The following is an 18,677-nucleotide window of genomic DNA, read 5'->3' as shown; positions in this document are numbered from 1 at the left end:
GGGTTTCACCATGTTAAAAATTTTAAAATACATACTATAGTTTGCACGTTACAGAAGTATACTTAGAAATAAAAAATGTGTCCAAGATAAGAAAATGACTGGTAAAAGTGCCATGATAAATCTTAGCCATGTCAAAGATAGCTACTTCTTTTGAAACTAAAAATAACACAGGGCTGGGCGTGGTGGCTAATGCCTATAATCTCAGCACTTTGGGAGGTCAAGGCGGGCAGACTGCTTGAGCTCAGGAGTGAGATCATCCTGGTAACGTGGCGAAACCCTGTTTCTACCAAAAATACAAAGAGAATTAGCCGAGCATGGTGGCATGCACCTGTGGTCCCAGCTACTCTTGAGGCTGAGGTTGGATTGCTTGAGCCCAGGAGGCAGAGGTTGCAATGAGCTGAGACCACACCACTGCACTCAAACCTAGGTGAAAGAGAGCAACCCTGTCACATATACATGCACAAGAAGTAGCAAGTCTATATGGCTTAAAAATCATTAGCAGCTTGTGGCTGTTAGAAAAAAAATCACCTCTGAAGAAGAAATATTAATAGCAAGGGTTTAAATGAAAAAATAAACAATTACTTTCCACAGGAGGGAAAGCCTATTCTAAAGATTCAAAATCATTTTCAATTTAGTATAACCTTAATACAGAGGGGGAAAATGATATTAGAATTAATCCACCTACTCGTCTTTAGTTTTCTCAGGAAATTTCATTCACACTCACCTTCAGACCAACAAGCAGTATCTTACAAATCTGCTCAAATGTCCTACCTTCAGAGAGGATTTGCCTAATTATTCTAAAATACGAGCCCTTGTCACTATTCTCTAACCACACTTTAATCCATAGCACTTACTATCTCCTGACATTACAGATATATATATATATATATATATATATATATATATCTGTCTGTCTGACCCACTACAATGTAAGCCCCAGGAAAACAGGGACTCTATCTATCCTCTTTTCTGTTGTACTGTTAGCATTGAAATGGTGGCTAATAAAAAGGAGGCTCAACTCAGTCTCTTTTTGTTGTTTGTTGTTTTTTTTTGAGATAGCGTCTCACTCTGTCACCCAGGCTGGAGTGCAGTGGCATGATTATGGCTCACTGCACCCTTAACCTCCTGGGCTCAGGTGATCCTCCCACCTCATCCTCTTGAGTAGCTGGGACTACAGACATATGCCACCATGCCCATCTAATTTTTTGTGTTTTTTCTACACACATGGTTTCGCCATGTTGCTCAGGCTAATCCTCAAGAACTTACTGGGCTCAAGCAATCCACCCGCCTCAGCCTCCCAAGGTGCTGGGATTACAGGCATGAGCCACCATGCCCAGCCAACCCTATCTCTTTTGAGCTATACACCTGGATACCCAACTGCTTATTTCACATCTCCATCTTCATGACTCTTATGTAGCTTGAACGCAAGACATCCAAAACTGAAATAATGACCTATACCCAATCCTACCCTCGACAACATGGCAAAAGTCAGTCATAGCATCATCGATCTCTCAGCAACTTAAGCAAAAAATTTTAGGGTCACTGTTGATCCCTCCTTTTCCTACATCTGCCATATCCAAACATCAAATCTCTCCACTTCTATCTTTCTCAAATGGACAGTTCCTCTCCCAACCTTCCACACAAGTCAAATCATCACATCCTGAAACTGACTACTACAATACTCACCTATTTCCCTGCCTCTTGCTACCTCCAAATCCAAATTTCTGCTGGGTGCAGTGGCTAATGCCTGTAATCCCAGCACTTTGGGAGTCTGAGGTGGGTGGACCACTTGAGGCCAGGAGTTTAAGTACAGTCTGGCCAACATGGTGAAACCCTGTCTCAAAAAAAGGAAAAAAAATCCAAATTATCTTTTTCAAATAACTGTTCTTACAACTCTTCTCACTTCCTATTGTTTTTCTTTTTTGAGACGGAGTTTCGCCCTTGTTACCCAGGCTGGAGTGCAAATGGCGCGATCTCGGCTCACCGCAACCTCCGCCTCCTGGGCTCAGGCAATTCTCCTGCCTCAGCCTCCTGAGTAGCTGGGATTACAGGCACGTGCCACCATGCCCAGCTAATTTTTTGCACTTTTAGTAGAGACGGGGTTTCACCATGTTGACCAGGATGGTCTCGATCTCTCGACCTCGTGATCCACCCGCCTCGGCCTCCCAAAGTGCTGGGATTACAGGCTTGAGCCACCGCGCCTGGCTCTATTGTTTTTCAAATAAAAAAACAAAATCCCATTTAGTCCAATATCCTTTTGAAATACTCACTGGGCATACATGTCTGCAGGTGCACATATGAAAAGGTGCCCAAGACACATTGTTAAATTTTTTAAAAGAAGCATGATGAAAAATGGCATGTAGAGTACAAACCTTTTTATGTTTGAAAAACCATGTGAGGGGGTGGGAAATAGAACAGATGTACAAACCCTTTTATGTTTGAAAAACCATGTGAGGGGGTGGGAAATAGAACAGAGTAATATACTCCTTACAGCATATTACTCAAAAATAATTCTTATCACTTCTCTGTTTATTATTACACATTTTATACATTACATATGTATACTATATTATTGTAAATTTAATGGTGTCTTACTTTCATAACTTTTAAGAATATTTTTAAAAGGTGAATCAGAAATAAGAAAATTAGTACTAGTTGAACTAAAATTAAATCCTCATGTTTACTTTTTCTCAAATTCCATCTAAATCCAAACAAACATTATGGGATTTGATACCTCTAATCTGAGCCAAAAGTTAGAAAGTAAAAAACAATTTATGACTCTTCAAGACCTAAAATTTTTCTAATCACCATTTCCCTGATGACCAATTTGAAACAGAAAAAAAAGGTTCCAAGTTATGATCACATTTAGAAGTTCAGCCAAGATCCAACTTGGTCCATCCCAACCACATTGTATAAAATTTAAACTCATTCTTACCTTGATTTGACAATCTCTTTTTCATATATCTCTTCAATAACCTGTTATCAAAAATATAAACATGTTTAATATCTCAACAACTTTTTTCAACCCCAAATTGACAGTTTTCAGAGTACGATAATATAAAATAAGTTGGTTTAGGAAAGCTATCAAATATTAATGCTACTGAAATAACAGGACTTTTAAATAATCCCATTATATTTCTCAAAATGTGAAATTAACAGAAAGCAAACTAGAAAAAATAAATAATAAAACAGAGCCCTAGATTCATTAAAATGATGTGCTTATAAACATTTTTAGGGAAAATAAAAATTCACAAGATCAGGATTTTTTTAAAACTTAAAGTGTATAAATGTTATCAGACTCCATTTAAGAGTCTGTTAACTGTGTGCCTTCAAAAGCCAGAGAGAAAATAAATTAAAAGTATAAAGACACAATAGAAACAAATTCTAACTGTTATATTCTATTATACAAATGAGTATGATAAAGCCTCAGAATTTCCATTCATTTGAGTGAGGGTGGACAGAATAGTATACTACTTAAGAAACCAGACTCTAGGCCGGGCGCAGTGGCTCACGCCTGTAATCCTAGCACTCTGGGAGGCCGAGGCGGGTGGATCACGAGGTCAAGAGATCAAGACCATTCTGGTCAACGTAGTGAAACCCCGTCTCTACTAAAAATACAAAAATTAGCTGGGCATGGTGGCGCATGCCTGTAGTCCCAGCTACTCAGGAGGCTGAGGCAGGAGAATTGCCTGAACCCAGGAGGCGGAGGTTGCGGTAAGCCAAGATCGCGCCATTGCACTCCAGCCTGGGTAACAAGGGCGAAACTCCGTCTCAAAAAAAAAAAAAAGAAAAGAAAAGAATTCAGACTCTGCAATTGGAAGCTTGGTTCAAACACCTGCCTTCACTACTGATGGCTGTAACTCTTGCCCAAGTGCCTGACCTCTCTAAAGCTCAGTTTCCTTACCCACAAAACAGATCTAATAATACAAACTATCACACAGGGTTACTGCAAATAAAATACGACATGGTATATAAACAATTAGTACAAATACTGGCACATGGTGAGCCTTCAGTAACAGTTATCAATAGCAGTAGTAGGCCGGGCGGAGTGGCTCAAGCCTAAAATCCCAGCACTTCGGAAGGCTGAGGTGGGCGGATCAACTGAGGTCGGGAGTTTGTGACTGGCCTGAACAAAATGAAGAAACCCAGTCTCTACTAAAAATACAAAAAATTAGCTGGGTGTGGTGGCACATGGCTATAATCCCAGCTACTTGGGAGGCTGAGGCAGAATCGCTTGAACCCAAAAGGCAGAGGTCACGGTGAGCTGAGGTTGCGCCATTGCACTCTAGCCCGGGCAACAAGAACGAAACTCTATCACCAAAAAAAAAAAAAAAGGCCGGGCGCGGTGGCTCACACCTGTAATCCCAGCACTTTGGGAAGCCGAGGCAGGTGGATCACAAAGTCAAGAGATTAAGAACATCCTGGCCAACATGGTGAAACCCGGTCTCTACTAAAAAAAATACAAAGATTAGCTGGTCGTGGTGGTGTGCACCTGTAGCCCAGCTACTCGTGAGGCTAAGGCAGAACTGCTTGAACCCGGGAGGGGAGGTTGCAGTGGCCCAAGATCCCGCCACTGCACTCCAGCCTGGCGCCTGGCAACAGGGCAAGGCTCTGTCGCAAAAATCTGTTGCAAAAAAAAAAAAAAAGGCCGGGCGCGGTGGCTCAAGCCTGTAATCCCAGCACTTTGGGAGGCCGAGGCGGGCGGATCACAAGGTCAAGAGATCAAGACCATCCTGGTCAACATGGTGAAACCCCGTCTCTACTAAAAATACAAAAAATTAGCTGGGCATGGTGGTGCGTGCCTGTAATCCCAGCTACTCAGGAGGCTGAGGCAGGAGAATTGCCTGAACCCAGGAGGTGGAGGTTGTGGTGAGCCGAGATGGCGCCATTGCACTCCAGCCTGGGTAACAAGAGCGAAACTCCGTCTCAAAAAAAAAAAAAAAAAAAAAAAAAACGGGCGTGGTGGCTCACACCTGTAATCCCAGCACTCTGGGAGGCCAAGGCAGGTGGATCATGAGGTAAAGAGATCGAGATCATTCTGGCCAACATGGTGAAACTCCATCTCTACTAAACACAAAAATTGGCTGGGTTTGGTGGTGCGTGCCTGTAGTACCAGCTACTCGGGAAGCTGAGGCAGGACAATCTGCCTCGGGATTCTCCTGCCTCAGCCTCCAGCTACTCGGGAGGCAGAGGTTGCAGTGAGCCGAGATCATGCCACTGCACTCTAGCCTGGCAAGAGACTCAGACTTCGTCTCAGAGAAAAAAAAAAAAAAAAAAAAAGGCAGTTGTAGTAGTGCTAGCATTAATAGTTTTTTTAAAAATCCTACTGCAAAATTATGAAGTGCTTTAACATGGTATAATATAATATTACTGTACAGTAACTATAATGTCTTTTTTCTTTTTCCTTTTTTTGTGATGGGGTCTTCCTCTGTCACCCAGGCTGGAGTGCAGCAGTGCAATCACAGATCACTACAACTTCACTTCTGCCTTCCAGGCTCAAATATCCTCCCACCATAGCCTCCCAAGTAGCTGGGATCACAGGCATACAACACCAAACCCAGCTAATTTTTTTGTATTTTTGGTAGAGATGGGGTTTCACCAAGTTGCCCAGGTTGGTCTTGAACTCCTGAGGTCAAGTGATCTGCTGCCTCAGCTTCCCAAAGTGCTGGGATTACAGGTGTGATCCATGGTGCTTGGCCTGTATCTTTTAACTACTCCAAGTATATTTGTGAAGTAAGTTAAGTATTTGTGGGTGGTAAAGAGAGGGAGGTGATGAAGAAAGCAAGTCTTGTTGAACCTAGATGAAATTCTGTTACTGCTTTCATCAAATTTCAAATTAAACAACAACAATTACTGGCAAAACAAAAATATATTTGTAAGATTTAAGCTCAAATAAAGTAAAAAATTGGGGGTAAAAAAAGTTCAGTTTTACCAACAGTGCCTAAAGCATCACCATTAAATTTATAATAGCAGAGCTTAAGAGTCTTCATTACCTGTTGAATGGCATGCAATATGTCAATATCTATTTCATTTAAAGACTTCACTCTCTTTAAGAGACAAGATCTCATTCTGTTGCCCAGGCTGGAGTGCAATAGCCTGATTATAGCTCACTGCAGCCTCAAACTCCTGGGCTCAGTCATCCTCCCACTTCAGTCTCCCTAGTAATTGAGACTACATGTGTGAGTCACCACACCAAGCCAATTTTTAAAAACTTTTTGTAGAGGCAATGTCTCACTACTGTCCAGTCTAGTCTCAAACTCCTGGCTTCAGATTATCTTCCCTCCTTGGGCTCCCAAAGCACTAGGATTACAGGTATGAGCCACTGCACTTGGCCTTAGACCTCTCTTTAACAACCTATTCCAGAGAGAATTAACCCTATATTTGGAATTTGTCATATTATTTGTTCTACATCGCTTCAGTTGGGCTTACTCAATTGAATAAGTTCAGTTCCCTTATTGAATATTACTGGACTTTAGTTACTACACTATACAACTCCCACTCCTTCCATCTTTATTATTCACCTTTCCCTAATTTACCACTCTGAAAAAAAGGTAACACAATAGATTCAATTTTAAATGAATTGTCAGAAATTTATACAGCCAGGCACGATGGTTCACGCCTATAATCCCAGCACTTTGGGAGGCTGAGGTGGGCAGATCACCTGAGGTCAGGAATTGGAGACCAGCCTGAGCAACATGGAGAAACGCTGTCTCTACTAAAAATAAAAAATTAGCCAGGCATGGTGGCGCACGCCTGTAATTCCAGCTACTTTGGAGGCTAAGGCAAGAGAATCGCTTGAACCCAGGAGGCTGGGGTTGCGGAGAGCCAAGATCATGCCATTGAACTCCAGCCTGGGCAACAAGAGCAAAACTCTGTCTCAAAAAAAAAAAAAAACTAGTACAAAACTTTCTGTATATTTACAAAGATATTTATTATATGATCATTTACAATAATGATAAATTAAAAACAACCTAAGAATCTATAAACAGAAAAACAAGTAAATTATATATAAACATGTTTTTTAAAAGCTTAAAGAAAATACAACAAAATGATGAGAGGTTATCTCTGGATAGTGATTATTTTCTTATGTGTAGTTTCCGTATCTTCCAAATTTCCTAACATGAGTAATTGTTAAGTTTGATAAGCAAAAATTGTATATTTTGTAGATTCTTAGGCTGTTTTTAATTTTTTAAAAACTATGAAAAGATTTTGTTGAAATAACCCTTTAAAAGGAGTGTAACTTCTCAAGAATTATGTTGCAAACAAAAATACTTACCTTTATATCAAAAGGTGATTTCTTCTTGATGTGAGGAGCCCAGTATTTACACGCTAACTGCAAAAGTAAACAGTATAAACAGTAAGTCACAGACTCATGCCATTGTAGAGCTAGAAGACAGATCATTTAGTGATAAGCTGTTTCTTAACAAGGCAATACTGGGCACTGGGGAGCAGACTAAATCTGAAGGGACTATTCAGACATATAGGCCAGTTGGCATCCTTGACACCCCAGACCACTAAATGCCAGTAGTGCTTTGCACAACATGCCACTGTGATTTAAACAAACAAAAAGTCCTCTCCAACCAGCCCTAGGGAAACAACACAGCCCAGTTAATAATCACAAAGCCAAACATCTTCAGCAAAGCGATAAGGAAACCCTAATCTAGAAAAAACAAATGATCTGCCTGTGATTACAGTTAGTTAATAGTTGAACAAGTATTACAAGTGATATTCAAAATCTTCATGAATACTTTCTAAAATAATGCGCCTCTAAATGATTAGTTCACACCCATACCAAAACCTAAAAAAACCGAATTGTACTCTATCAGCTGGTTATTACAGAGAATATAAGAGTTGGCATATTTCAGCAGACTAGGCTTTACCTATAAATTGTGAAATTTAAACAAATATATATATTTTCTCTACATACTTAAAGAAATAGCATAGCCTTATTCATAGAGTTTTGTTTAAAAAAACCAATTACAATTGCTTTAAAAATAGATCATGACACTGCACTCCAGACTGGGAGACAGAGGGAGACTCCGTCTCAAAAATAAATAAATAAATAAATAATAAAATAAATAGAAAACTGGTAAACACAACTCAACATATTTGTAAAAAGGTAGGGCAGGTGAGGTGGCTCACACCTGTAATCCCAGCACTTTGGGAAGCTGAGGTGCGCAGATCACCCGAGGTCGGGAGTTTGAGACGAGGCTGACCAACATAGAAAAACCCCTTCTCTACTAAAAATACACAATTAGCCAGGCATGGTGCCACATGCCTATAACCCCAACTATTCAGGAGGCTGAGGCAGGAGAATCCCCTGAACCTGGGAGGCACGATCATGCCATTGCACTCCAACCTGGGCAACAAGAGAGAAAAATCTCAAAAAAAAAAAAAAAGAAAAAAAAAAGGTGACTACTCTGCAGTGGCTGGCATATCAGAGGAACTCATAAAGTCTGATGGATAAATGGATGGACAAATGAAGTAAAATCTGAAATGTAACTTCTGTGAAGCTGTCTTCAACACTACCTGATGGTGACAACTGCTTTCTCCTTCTCTTCATTTTATATGTAACTCTTAATAATCTTACTTTTCTATATTATAAATATTTGATTGCTTATCCATCTTTCCTTCTCACTTAATTGGAACAATTAAGAGATGGAACCTGTTTTCTTTGCTTTTATAGCTCAGTGATGAACAGAGACAACACACTTAAAAAGTCTCCCAAGCCGGGCGCGGTGGCTCATGCCTGTAATCCCAGCACTTTGGGAGGCCGAGGCGGGTGGATCACAAGGTCAAGAGATCGAGACCATCCTGGCCAACATGGTGAAACCCCGTCTCTACTAAAAATACAAAACATTAGCTGGGCATGGCAGCACGTGCCTGTAATCCCAGCTACTCGGGAGACTGAGGCACGAGAATCGCTTGAACCCAGGAGGCGGAGGTTGCGGTGAGCCGAGATCGCGCCATTGCACTCCAGCCTGGGTAACAAGAGCGAAACTCCGTCTCAAAAAAAAAAAAAAAGTCTCCCAAGCAGTTAGACACTGGCCCTGAGGAACAGCCTCTAAAAACATTACAGCAACTTCCTACTTAAATGACACCTTCCGGCTGGGCATGGTGGCTCACACCTGTAATCCTAGCACTTTGGGAGAACAAGGCATGCAGATCACCTGAGGTCAAGAACTGGAGACCAGGCTGGGTGCGGTGGCTCAAGCCTGTAATCCCAGCACTTTGGGAGGCCGAGGCGGGTGGATCACAAGGTCGAGAGATCGAGACCATCCTGGTCAACATGGTGAAACCCCGTCTCTACTAAAAATACAAAAAATTAGCTGGGCATGGTGGCGCGTGCCTGTAATCCCAGCTACTCAGGAGGCTGAGGCAGGAGAATTGCCTGAACCCAGGAGGCGGAGGTTGCGGTGAGCCGAGATCGCGCCATTGCACTCCAGCCTGGGTAACAAGAGTGAAACTCCGTCTCAAAAAAAAAAAAAAAAGAACTGGAGACCAGACTGGCCAACATGGTGAAACTCCATCTCTACTAAAAACACAAAAATTAGCCAGGCGTGGTTGCAGGCGCCTGAGTCCCAGCTACTCAGGAGGCTGAGGCAGGAAAATTGCTTGAATCCAGAGGTAGAGGTTGCAATGAAGCTAAGACTGCATCACTGCACTGCAGCCTTGGAGACAGAGCAAGACCCTGTCTAAAAAAAAAAAAAAAAAAGATTAGCAGATTAGCAAACATTTATGAAGCATCTACCATGTCCCATGTCTCTTCTCTGAGTTTCTCCTTTCCCTTGGGGTCTAATGTGTAATGACTCAAATATCAGGATCTCGCAGTATATATATACTGCCCTCCCTCAAACTCTCTAGTCTCATGTAAAATAAAAACTTTCCATTCCCTGCTTACTACAACTATGACAACATAAACTATTTAAAGTAAACCTTGCTAAAAGACAAAAAGGAAATAAAAATGTAATGGTATAAAAAAATGACGTCACGAAGTTTAGATCTCTAATCTTATTAAAACGAAATTTTAACCTCTTGATCTCATCCATTCAATAAATAATTTTAAAAGTACCTTTTCTGGCAAGGTATGCCAGATGCTCAGAAATTAAATTAAAAAGAAAAAATGAGAAGAAAACACCTAGTCCCAAGATGTCCCCTCTACCTAGAAAACCAATTCCCCCACCTTCCTCTCTAAATTTCAAAGTCCATCTCAAATGATACTTTCTCAATGAGAAAATTCTTTCCTTCAACAAAGTAATCATTTTATGCTCTTTTCTCAAAGCACTTCCCTCATACCCCAATCTGGCATTTCTCACATTAAACTATGATGAGTTCTTTTAAGTCTCTTAAAGTCTCCTTCCATAGACTGTGAACTCCTTGAAGGCAAAGATTATCTTTCTTTGCAGCCCGGAAGCGCCTAAACAGTTTCTGGCAAATATTAGACATTAATGCTTGTACCCATGGCCCAAGATTGCTGAGAACCTTCCTTTCTCCCACTATATCTTAATGATCTGGCATATTTGTTCATTAATTCACTTATGTGTTCATTTGACAAATACTCATCACACAACGTGTGCCTAGTACAATACCAGGTGCTGGGAGTACATGGGGAATAAAACAGACATTTTCTAAAATCTAACCCAGGATACCATAAATGTCATGTTTACAAACAATGTGCTCTAGGATATCTCATTCAATCCTATGGTGTTAAATGTCATCTAGAGTCAGTAACTCCCAAATTTATATTCAAGCCCAGATCTCACCCATGTGCTCTAGACTGACACATTCAACTGCCTTCTCAACGTTTCTAACTGAATACATACTAGCCATTTTACACATCACAGAAATCTTGATACTACCCAAAGAAAAATCTCTCCTTCTAGTCTTCCCAATCTTAGTAATGGCCAAACCATTCACCCAGTTGTTCAAACTATTCTGTTTGTCTCTTTCTTCCACCCCTACACAAGCAATCATCAAATTCTATTGCCTCTAGCTTCAGAACATATTCAGTATACGTCGTTCTCTAACAGTACAGAGCACTACTCTTACCTGAACTAATAGGTAACCCTGTTAGAACTTATGTTCCCTCATTCCCATCCACTTTCCACACTTTAGGTACAGTGATCTTTCTAAAATATTATTCACTAGATTTCAAGAAATCCAAACTTCTTCAGATTCCAGAACTGTATATAATCTGGTCCCCACATGCTCTGTCCTCCTTTCCAATCATTCTTAGATTCTAGCTACCCAGGCCTTCCTGTGTGTGTGTGTGTGTGTGTGTGTGTGTGTGTGCGCGCGTGCGCAACAGAGTTTTGCTCTTGTTGCCCAGGCTGGAATGCAATGGCGCGAACTCAGCTCACTGCAACCTCTGCCTTCCGGATTCAGGCGATTCTCCTGCTTCAGCCTCCCGAGTAGCCAGGATTATAGGCATGCACCACCATACCTGGCTGATTTTGTATTTTTAGTAGACACCGGGTTTCTCCATGTTGGTCAGGCTGGTCTCGAACTCCCGTCCTCACGTGACCCAGACGCCTTGGCCTCCCAAAGTGCTGGGATTATAGGCGTGAGCCACCGCGTCCAGCTAAAGATTTTTAAGGACAGCCAGCCGTAGTGTAGTCCCTGTAGTCCCAGTGCAAGGGAGGCTGAGATGGAAGGATCACTAGAGCCCAAAAGTGGGAGACCAGCCTGGGCAACATAGTGAGACCCTATCTTTTTATCCTTTTTTTTTTTTTTTTTTTTTTTTTTGAGACGGAGTTTCGCTCTTGTTACCCAGGCTGGAGTGCAATGGCGCGATCTCGGCTCACCGCAACCTCCGCCTCCTGGGTTCAGGCAATTCTCCTGCCTCAGCTTCCTGAGTAGCTGGGATTACAGGCACGCGCCACCATGCCCAGCTAATGTTTTGTATTTTTAGTAGAGACAGGGTTTCACCATGTTGACCAGGATGGGTGACACCCTACCTTGAAAGAAAAAAAGGAAGGAAAGAAAGGAGGGAAGAGATTTTAAAAGGCAAGAGACATGATGAGATTTGCACTTGTATGAAATCCCTTGGAAAGCAACATGAATGAGCTAGAGGGGAGCAAGAGGAAAGACAATATGACAGATTAGGATATCTTGGTCCAGGTGGAAAATAATGGCAACACCGCGGCTTAGGGTGACAAAGATGCAGAACAACCGACAGATTCAAAAGATATTCAGAATGTAGAAATGTAAGGGTTAAAGGAAAGGGAGCATTCAAAACGGCTCCTAGGGTTCTGCCTTAGCAAATCTGCTGAGACAAGGAATAAAGAATAAAGAAGCAGGTGGACATGTTAACTTCTACGCTGAACTACCTACACTCTTACAAAACTCTCAAGTAAATAAGAATGAGGAATGTTGCTGACAACCACAGGGCTGTGTTTCCCTATCCAAAGCCAACTGTGGCTCACAATACAACACAGTAAACAGATTCTAAAGAAACGCTCTCAGCCGGGCGCGGTGGCTCAAGCCTGTAATCCCAGCACTTTGGGAGGCTGAGGCGGGTGGATCACGAGGTCGAGAGATCGAGACCATCCTGGTCAACATGGTGAAACCCCGTCTCTACTAAAAATACAAAAAATTAGCTGGGCATGGTGGCACGTGCCTGTAATCCCAGCTACTCAGGAGGCTGAGGCAGGAGAATTGCCTGAACCCAGGAGGCGGAGGTTGCGGTGAGCCGAGATCGCGCCATTGCACTCCAGCCTGGGTAACAAGAGTGAAACTCCGTCTCAAAAAAAAAAATAAATAAAAAATAAAGAAACGCTCTCAAACTGCAGAATCACTCTCTACTTAGATGGATCTATTGGGAGGTGTTTTGTCAGTTTCTCATCACTGCTCAAAAACCCAGGACACTCTACGGACCAGGAAAAAACCCATTCCTACTTGAAGAGTGAGTCCAGCATCACTCTGCTGCGAAGTCTACTTGCCAGTCTCAGATGACATCGGCTGCTCTCCCCTCTCTGAATCAACTTCTCCTGAGACAAACTCCAATACAGCCAACCTCCTATAGTTTTCTTTTTATATGTCTGTCCTCCTTGAGCCATGGAGTTCAGGTCAGGGCAGCCTCTTTCACCTGGGTATGCCCAGCACTTAGCATTAGTGGTCGGCACAGAGCTAACAGTAAAAAGACTTGTGTGAATGAATTAACAAACGAATGCCTCCTAGGAGGTCCTAGTCCCGGGAAAAAAAAAAAAAAGCTTACCACCAGGCCTCGGGGCCACGACGTCCTCACCCACTCACACACACCACACTCGCCCCAGCTCACCTGGGTCACGAACTCCGCGTTTATCTGGGACACCGTAGGGGCCACGATCTTCTTGGGCTGCGCAGTGGCTGCCATGGCAGCACTCTCCTCTCCACTCCAGGGGAAACGAAAGGACCGCCCCAAGTAGCAGCAAGCCTGGTCCGCCTCCCCTAAGCAACTGCCGGGGCGCCTAACTCCGCGCTGCACGGACGCTCCGGACCGGATATCCTCTGTCTTCAGAGTCCTCTACGGAACCCGTACAAAAGCCCAAGCGTTCCCCGGGAAGCGGAATGGCTTGTAGCCGGAAGTTCATGGAGTCGTTGGAGCTGAGCTAGAGAGCCAAAGGCTTTGACCTCCTCTGCACGCGCTCTCTAGCGGGCGGCAGACAGAAGACACCCTGCTGGCGAGATGAGAATGGCAGGGAGGGGCCCGGTGGATGGTGTTAGGTGAGGTTTCCCGTCGTTAGTGAGGAGTGGAGTGTGGGGTGAATGGGAATTTTTTTTTTTTTTTCAACCCTACAGAAAAAAAAAAGGGCCGAGTGCAGTGGCTCACGCCTGTAATCCCAACAGTTTGGGAGGCCGAGGCGGGCGGATCACGAGGTCAGGAGAGCGATACCATCCTGGCCAACATACTGAAACCCTGTCTTTACTAAAAATACAAAAATTAGCTGGGTGTCTTGGCGCGCGCCTGTAGTCCCAGCTACTAGAGAGGCTGAGGCAGAAGAATCGCCTCAACCCGGGAGGCGGAGGTTGCAGTGAGCCGAGATCATGCCATTGCACTCCAGCCTGGGAATACGCGCTGGGTTTTAACTGCCTTTAACAGTAATGGAGGTAAAAACTGACATACAATAACCCAGCCTGGCGCGGTGGCTCACACCTGTAATCCCACCATTTTGGAAGGACGACTCAGGCGTTCGAGACCAGCGTGGCTAACACGATGAAACCCCTTCTCTACTAAAAACACAAAGGAATTAGCAGGGCATGGTGGCGGGCGCCTGTAGTCCCAGCTACTGGGGAGACTGAGACAGGAGAATCGCTTGAAGCTGGGAGGCAAAGGTTGCAGTGAGCCGAATTCGCGCCACTGCACTCCAGTCTGCAACAGAACGAGACTGCGTCTCAAAAAATAAAAACAAATTGACATAAAATAACCCACACATATTCAGGTTGTAAAATTTGATGCGTTTTGATATGATCATACATTTGTGAAACTATCGCCAAAATCATTATAAAAAGCCTATCAAAGCCCCTAAAATTTTCCTCGTGCGCTTTTGCAATCTGTGCCTTTCACTATTCCCACCCACTTTCAGGCAACCACTGATTTTGCTGTCACTATCGTTTGCTTTTCGTGGAATTTTATATAAATGAAATAATACACTGCCTGCCTTCTTTCACTCAATAAAATGATTTTGAGATGCATTCATGCTGTTTCGAGTATCAGTAGTTCATTTTTTATTGCTTAATATTCATTCCATTTTACTGATATACCAGCTTGATAAACTATTCATCTGCTGATAGTCATTTGAGTTGTTGTAGGTTCTTGGTTATTACAAATAAAGCTGCTATGAGAATTTGTGTAAGTGTTTACGTGAACATATACTTCCTTGTCTCTTAAGCAAATACCTAGGAGTGAAATGTTACATGATAGGTGTATGTTTAAGTTTTTAGAAACTGCCATCTTTCTAAAGTAGTTGTACTATTTTACATTCACATCAGGAGCATATAATTCTAGTTTCTTCTCCACCTCACCAACACTTAATATGGACAATCTTTTTTTTTTTTTTTTTTTTTTGAGACGGAGTTTCGCTCTTGTTACCCAGGCTGGAGTGCAATGGCACGATCTCGGCTCACCGCAACCTCCGCCTCCTGGGTTCAGGCAATTCTCCTGCCTCAGCCTCCTGAGTAGCTGGGATTATAGGCACGCGCCACCATACCCAGCTAATTTTTTGTATTTTTAGTAGAGACGGGGTTTCACCATGTTGACCAGGATGGTCTCGATCTCTTGACCTCGTGATCCACCCGCCTCGGCCTCCCAAAGTGCTGGGATTACAGGCTTGAGCCACCGCGCCCGGCGACAATCTCTTTTTTTTAACTTTTAAGTTCAGGGATACATGTGCAGGATGTGCAAGTTTGTTACATAGGTAAAGGTGTGTCATAGGGGTTCATTGTACAGATTATTTCATCACTCAATTATGAAGCCTAGTATACATTAGTTTTTTCTTATCCTCTCCCTCCACCCATCCTCCACCCTCTGGTAGGCACCAGTGTGCGTTGTTCTCCTCTATGTGAATATGGATAGTCTTTTTAATTGTAGTCATCATTTATTTATTTATTTTGAGACAGAGTCTCACTCTGTTGCCCAGGCTGGAGTGCAGTGATAACGATCCTGGCTCACAACCTCTGCCTACCAAGTTCTTCTCCTGCCTCAGCCTCCCAAGTAGCTGGGATTATAGTTGCATGCCACCACACCTGGCTAATTTGTGTGTGTGTCTGTGTGTGTGTGTGTGTGTGTGTGCTGAAGATTTATTTCTTTCATTTGAAGTACTCTTTGATGACATCTTTGGCCTGAGACTCCTTGCCATAGTCCTTAATACACAACCGCAACCAACCACTTTACAGGGTTTCCCATGTCAGTTTTACAGAGGCCTACCCATTCCCCTAGTTTCTTGTTGTCATCAACCTTAATAAGGTTGATTTGGTGTTCAGCACAAAGGGCCTCCACCAACTTGGCATACACAGGCTCATCACAGTTGGATGGGCTTGGCGCTTGTCTACGGTTTTGGCAGCTTCGCGAATTCCGCATGCTAGGCCATCGTGGATGAGGGCCGTCTTCAGCACCTCTTGTAAAGCAGTATTAATGTCCATCACACCTCCAGCAGCAATGCCTTCCTCGGCCACAGCTGTGAGTTAAGGGTGAAGCTGAATCTTGAACCCACCCAAGCCTCTACCTCCGCAGGACTCGGAGAGCAATTTTTCTATTTTTAGTAGAGACAGGGTTTCCTCATGTTGGCCAGGCTGGTCTGGAGCTCCTGACCTCAAATGATCTGCCCACCTTGGCCTCTCAAAGTGCTGGGATTAGAGGCGTGTGCCACCGGGGGTGCCCGACCCTGAATTTTAGTCATTTTAATAGGTGTGTGATATATTTCATTGTGGCTTTCATTTGGATTTCCCTATAACTAATGATGTCGAGCATCTCTTCATGTGCTTACTTGCTAGTAATATATCTTCTTTGGGGAAGCCTCTATTCAGATTTTTTGCCCTTTCCTTAATCAAATAACTTTTATTTTTACTGAGTTTGAATGCACACCTCTACCATTCCCAAATTTGTACATAAATGAAACATGTGTCTCTCGTTAAACTCTCCGTGGATGAACACATGAAGCAACTGATAACACCATGGTTTCCAAGAAGGATGAACGGTGGGGAGGGGACAACAGGAAGGGAAGAAACTTATTTTACACTTTATACCCTTTTGTAACTTTAAAATTTTGTAATACATATGACATGCTCAAAAATAAAGTGTGGGCTGGGCCCGGTGGTGCACACCTGTAGTCCCAGCACTTTGGGAAGCCAAGGCAGGTGGATCATCTGAGGTCAGGAGTTTGAGACCAGCCTGTCGAACAAGGTGAAACACCATCTCTGCTAAAAATGCAAAAACTTGCTGGGCATTGTGGCATGCACCTGTAATCCCAGCTACTAAGGAGGCTGAGGCAGGAGAATCGCTTGAATCCAGGAGGCAGAGGTTTCAGTGAGCCAAGATGGCACCACTGCACTCCAGCCTGGGCAAGAAGAGTGAAACTCTGTCTCAAAACAAACAAAAAAAAGAAACAAAAACAAAAACAGCATGAAGGTAAAAGCAAGAGCCTTTAGGAATGGAGATTAAATGTGAAGTCCCTTTCCCCCCATATGTTATTGTATAAAGTTTGTTCAGAGTGCTAGTGATGAAAATTTGCATAATCACAATTTTAAATGTAACAGATTTTGAATGTATAATATCTATTGACATTTTATTTCCAAACACAGTGTCTATAAAACAGGAAAAATAAGATCTTCAGATGGCTTTTATGATGAATCTTGACATATAACATTTTGACTAACAAAAACCACAGGTACTGTATTTCTACACTATGCTATAGTTACAGCACAAATGAAGCCACGGAGGCAGGTCATGCGGGACTAGGTCAGGAGTGAGCAATATGGCTTGATGTGTTGAAAGCCTTGAAAGATAGGAAGAGGAAGCCCTCTTCCACAATAAAGATTGTGGAGACAATGGGAAACCACTGATTGTAAATGTATTTTTGGAAGATGACTTCTGAGTGGTATGTCAAATGGGTTGGTGCAGGTACTATGGGGATGGGAATATCAGCTAGGAGACTACTGCAAATATAAAACTAAAAAGGACTAAATATGGGTTCTGGCAGTCAAAATGAAAAGGAAGGAATAAATGTGTAAGACATTGGAGAGACAGAAAAAGAGAAATTACCAGCCGGGCGCGGTGGCTCAAGCCTGTAATCCCAGCACTTTGGGAGGCCGAGGCGGGTGGATCACAAGGTCAAGAGATCGAGACCATCCTGGTCAACAAGGTGAAACCCCGTCTCTACTAAAAATACAAAAAATTAGCTGGGCATGGTGGCACGTGCCTGTAATCCCAGCTACTCAGGAGGCTGAGGCAGGAGAATTGCCTTAACCCAGGAGGCGGAGGTTGCGGTGAGCCGAGATCGCGCCATTGCACTCCAGCCTGGGTAACAAGAGCGAAACTCCGTCTCAAAAAAAAAAAATAAAAAAATAAAAAAATAGAAAAAGAGAAATTACCTTTAGTAATTGAAAGAATAGGCTGGGTGTGGTGGCTCATGCCTGTAATCCAAGCACTTTGGAGGCCAAGGCGGGCAGATCACCTGAGGTCAGGAGTTCAAGACCAGCCTGACCAACATGGTGAAACCCCGTCTTAAAAAAAAACAAAAAACAAAAACGGGCCAGGCGCGGTGGCTCAAGCCTGTAATCCCAGCACTTTGGGAGGCCGAGGCGGGTGGATCATAAGGTCAAGAGATTGAGACCATCCCGGTCAACATGGTGAAACCCCGTCTCTACTAAAAATACAAAAAATTAGCTGGGCATGGTGGCGCGTGCCTGTAATCCCAGCTACTTAGGAGGCTGAGGCAGGAGAATTGCCAGAAAGGAGGCAGAGGTTGTGGTGAGCCGAGATCGCGCCATTGCACTCCAGCCTGGGTAACAAGAGCGAAACTCCGTCTCAAAAAAAAAAAAAAGAAAAAAGAAAGAAAGAATAGTGGAAGCAAAAAGCACAATAGAGAAGACAGAGGGTGGAGTAGGTTTTAAAAGGAAAAATGATTATTTTATATAGAGAGACAGTCTGAGGTAGTAAAGAGCCAGGTGATGATAAAGTTTATTTTCCAATTTATATGTTT

At 43.0% G+C, this 18,677-nt stretch overlaps 1 protein-coding gene and 1 pseudogene across 1 annotated transcript in view; both read right to left on the bottom strand.

Annotated features, from left to right (window-relative positions):
* The window catches only part of AQR (aquarius intron-binding spliceosomal factor), a 129,073-nt gene extending 115,550 nt beyond the window's left edge, over positions 1-13,523 (bottom strand). Inside the window, exons 1-3 of the mRNA XM_003935747.4 lie at positions 13,280-13,523; positions 7,277-7,333; positions 2,936-2,976 (exon numbers count right to left, since the gene is read on the bottom strand). Coding sequence (XP_003935796.1) covers positions 2,936-2,976; positions 7,277-7,333; positions 13,280-13,354 — 173 coding nt within the window. The 5' untranslated portion in view covers positions 13,355-13,523. The remainder of the gene's footprint in view (positions 1-2,935; positions 2,977-7,276; positions 7,334-13,279) is intronic.
* A 2,197-nt stretch (positions 13,524-15,720) lies between these two features.
* LOC141583659 (small ribosomal subunit protein eS12-like) lies at positions 15,721-18,390 on the bottom strand (annotated as a pseudogene).
* Between the last annotated feature and the right edge of the window lie 287 nt (positions 18,391-18,677).

Source organism: Saimiri boliviensis, chromosome 2 (assembly GCF_048565385.1).
Source record: "Saimiri boliviensis isolate mSaiBol1 chromosome 2, mSaiBol1.pri, whole genome shotgun sequence".
Lineage (NCBI taxonomy): Eukaryota > Metazoa > Chordata > Mammalia > Primates > Cebidae > Saimiri > Saimiri boliviensis.
Note: the sequence above shows the minus strand (reverse complement) of the source record. Positions and strands in the feature narration are given on the sequence as shown.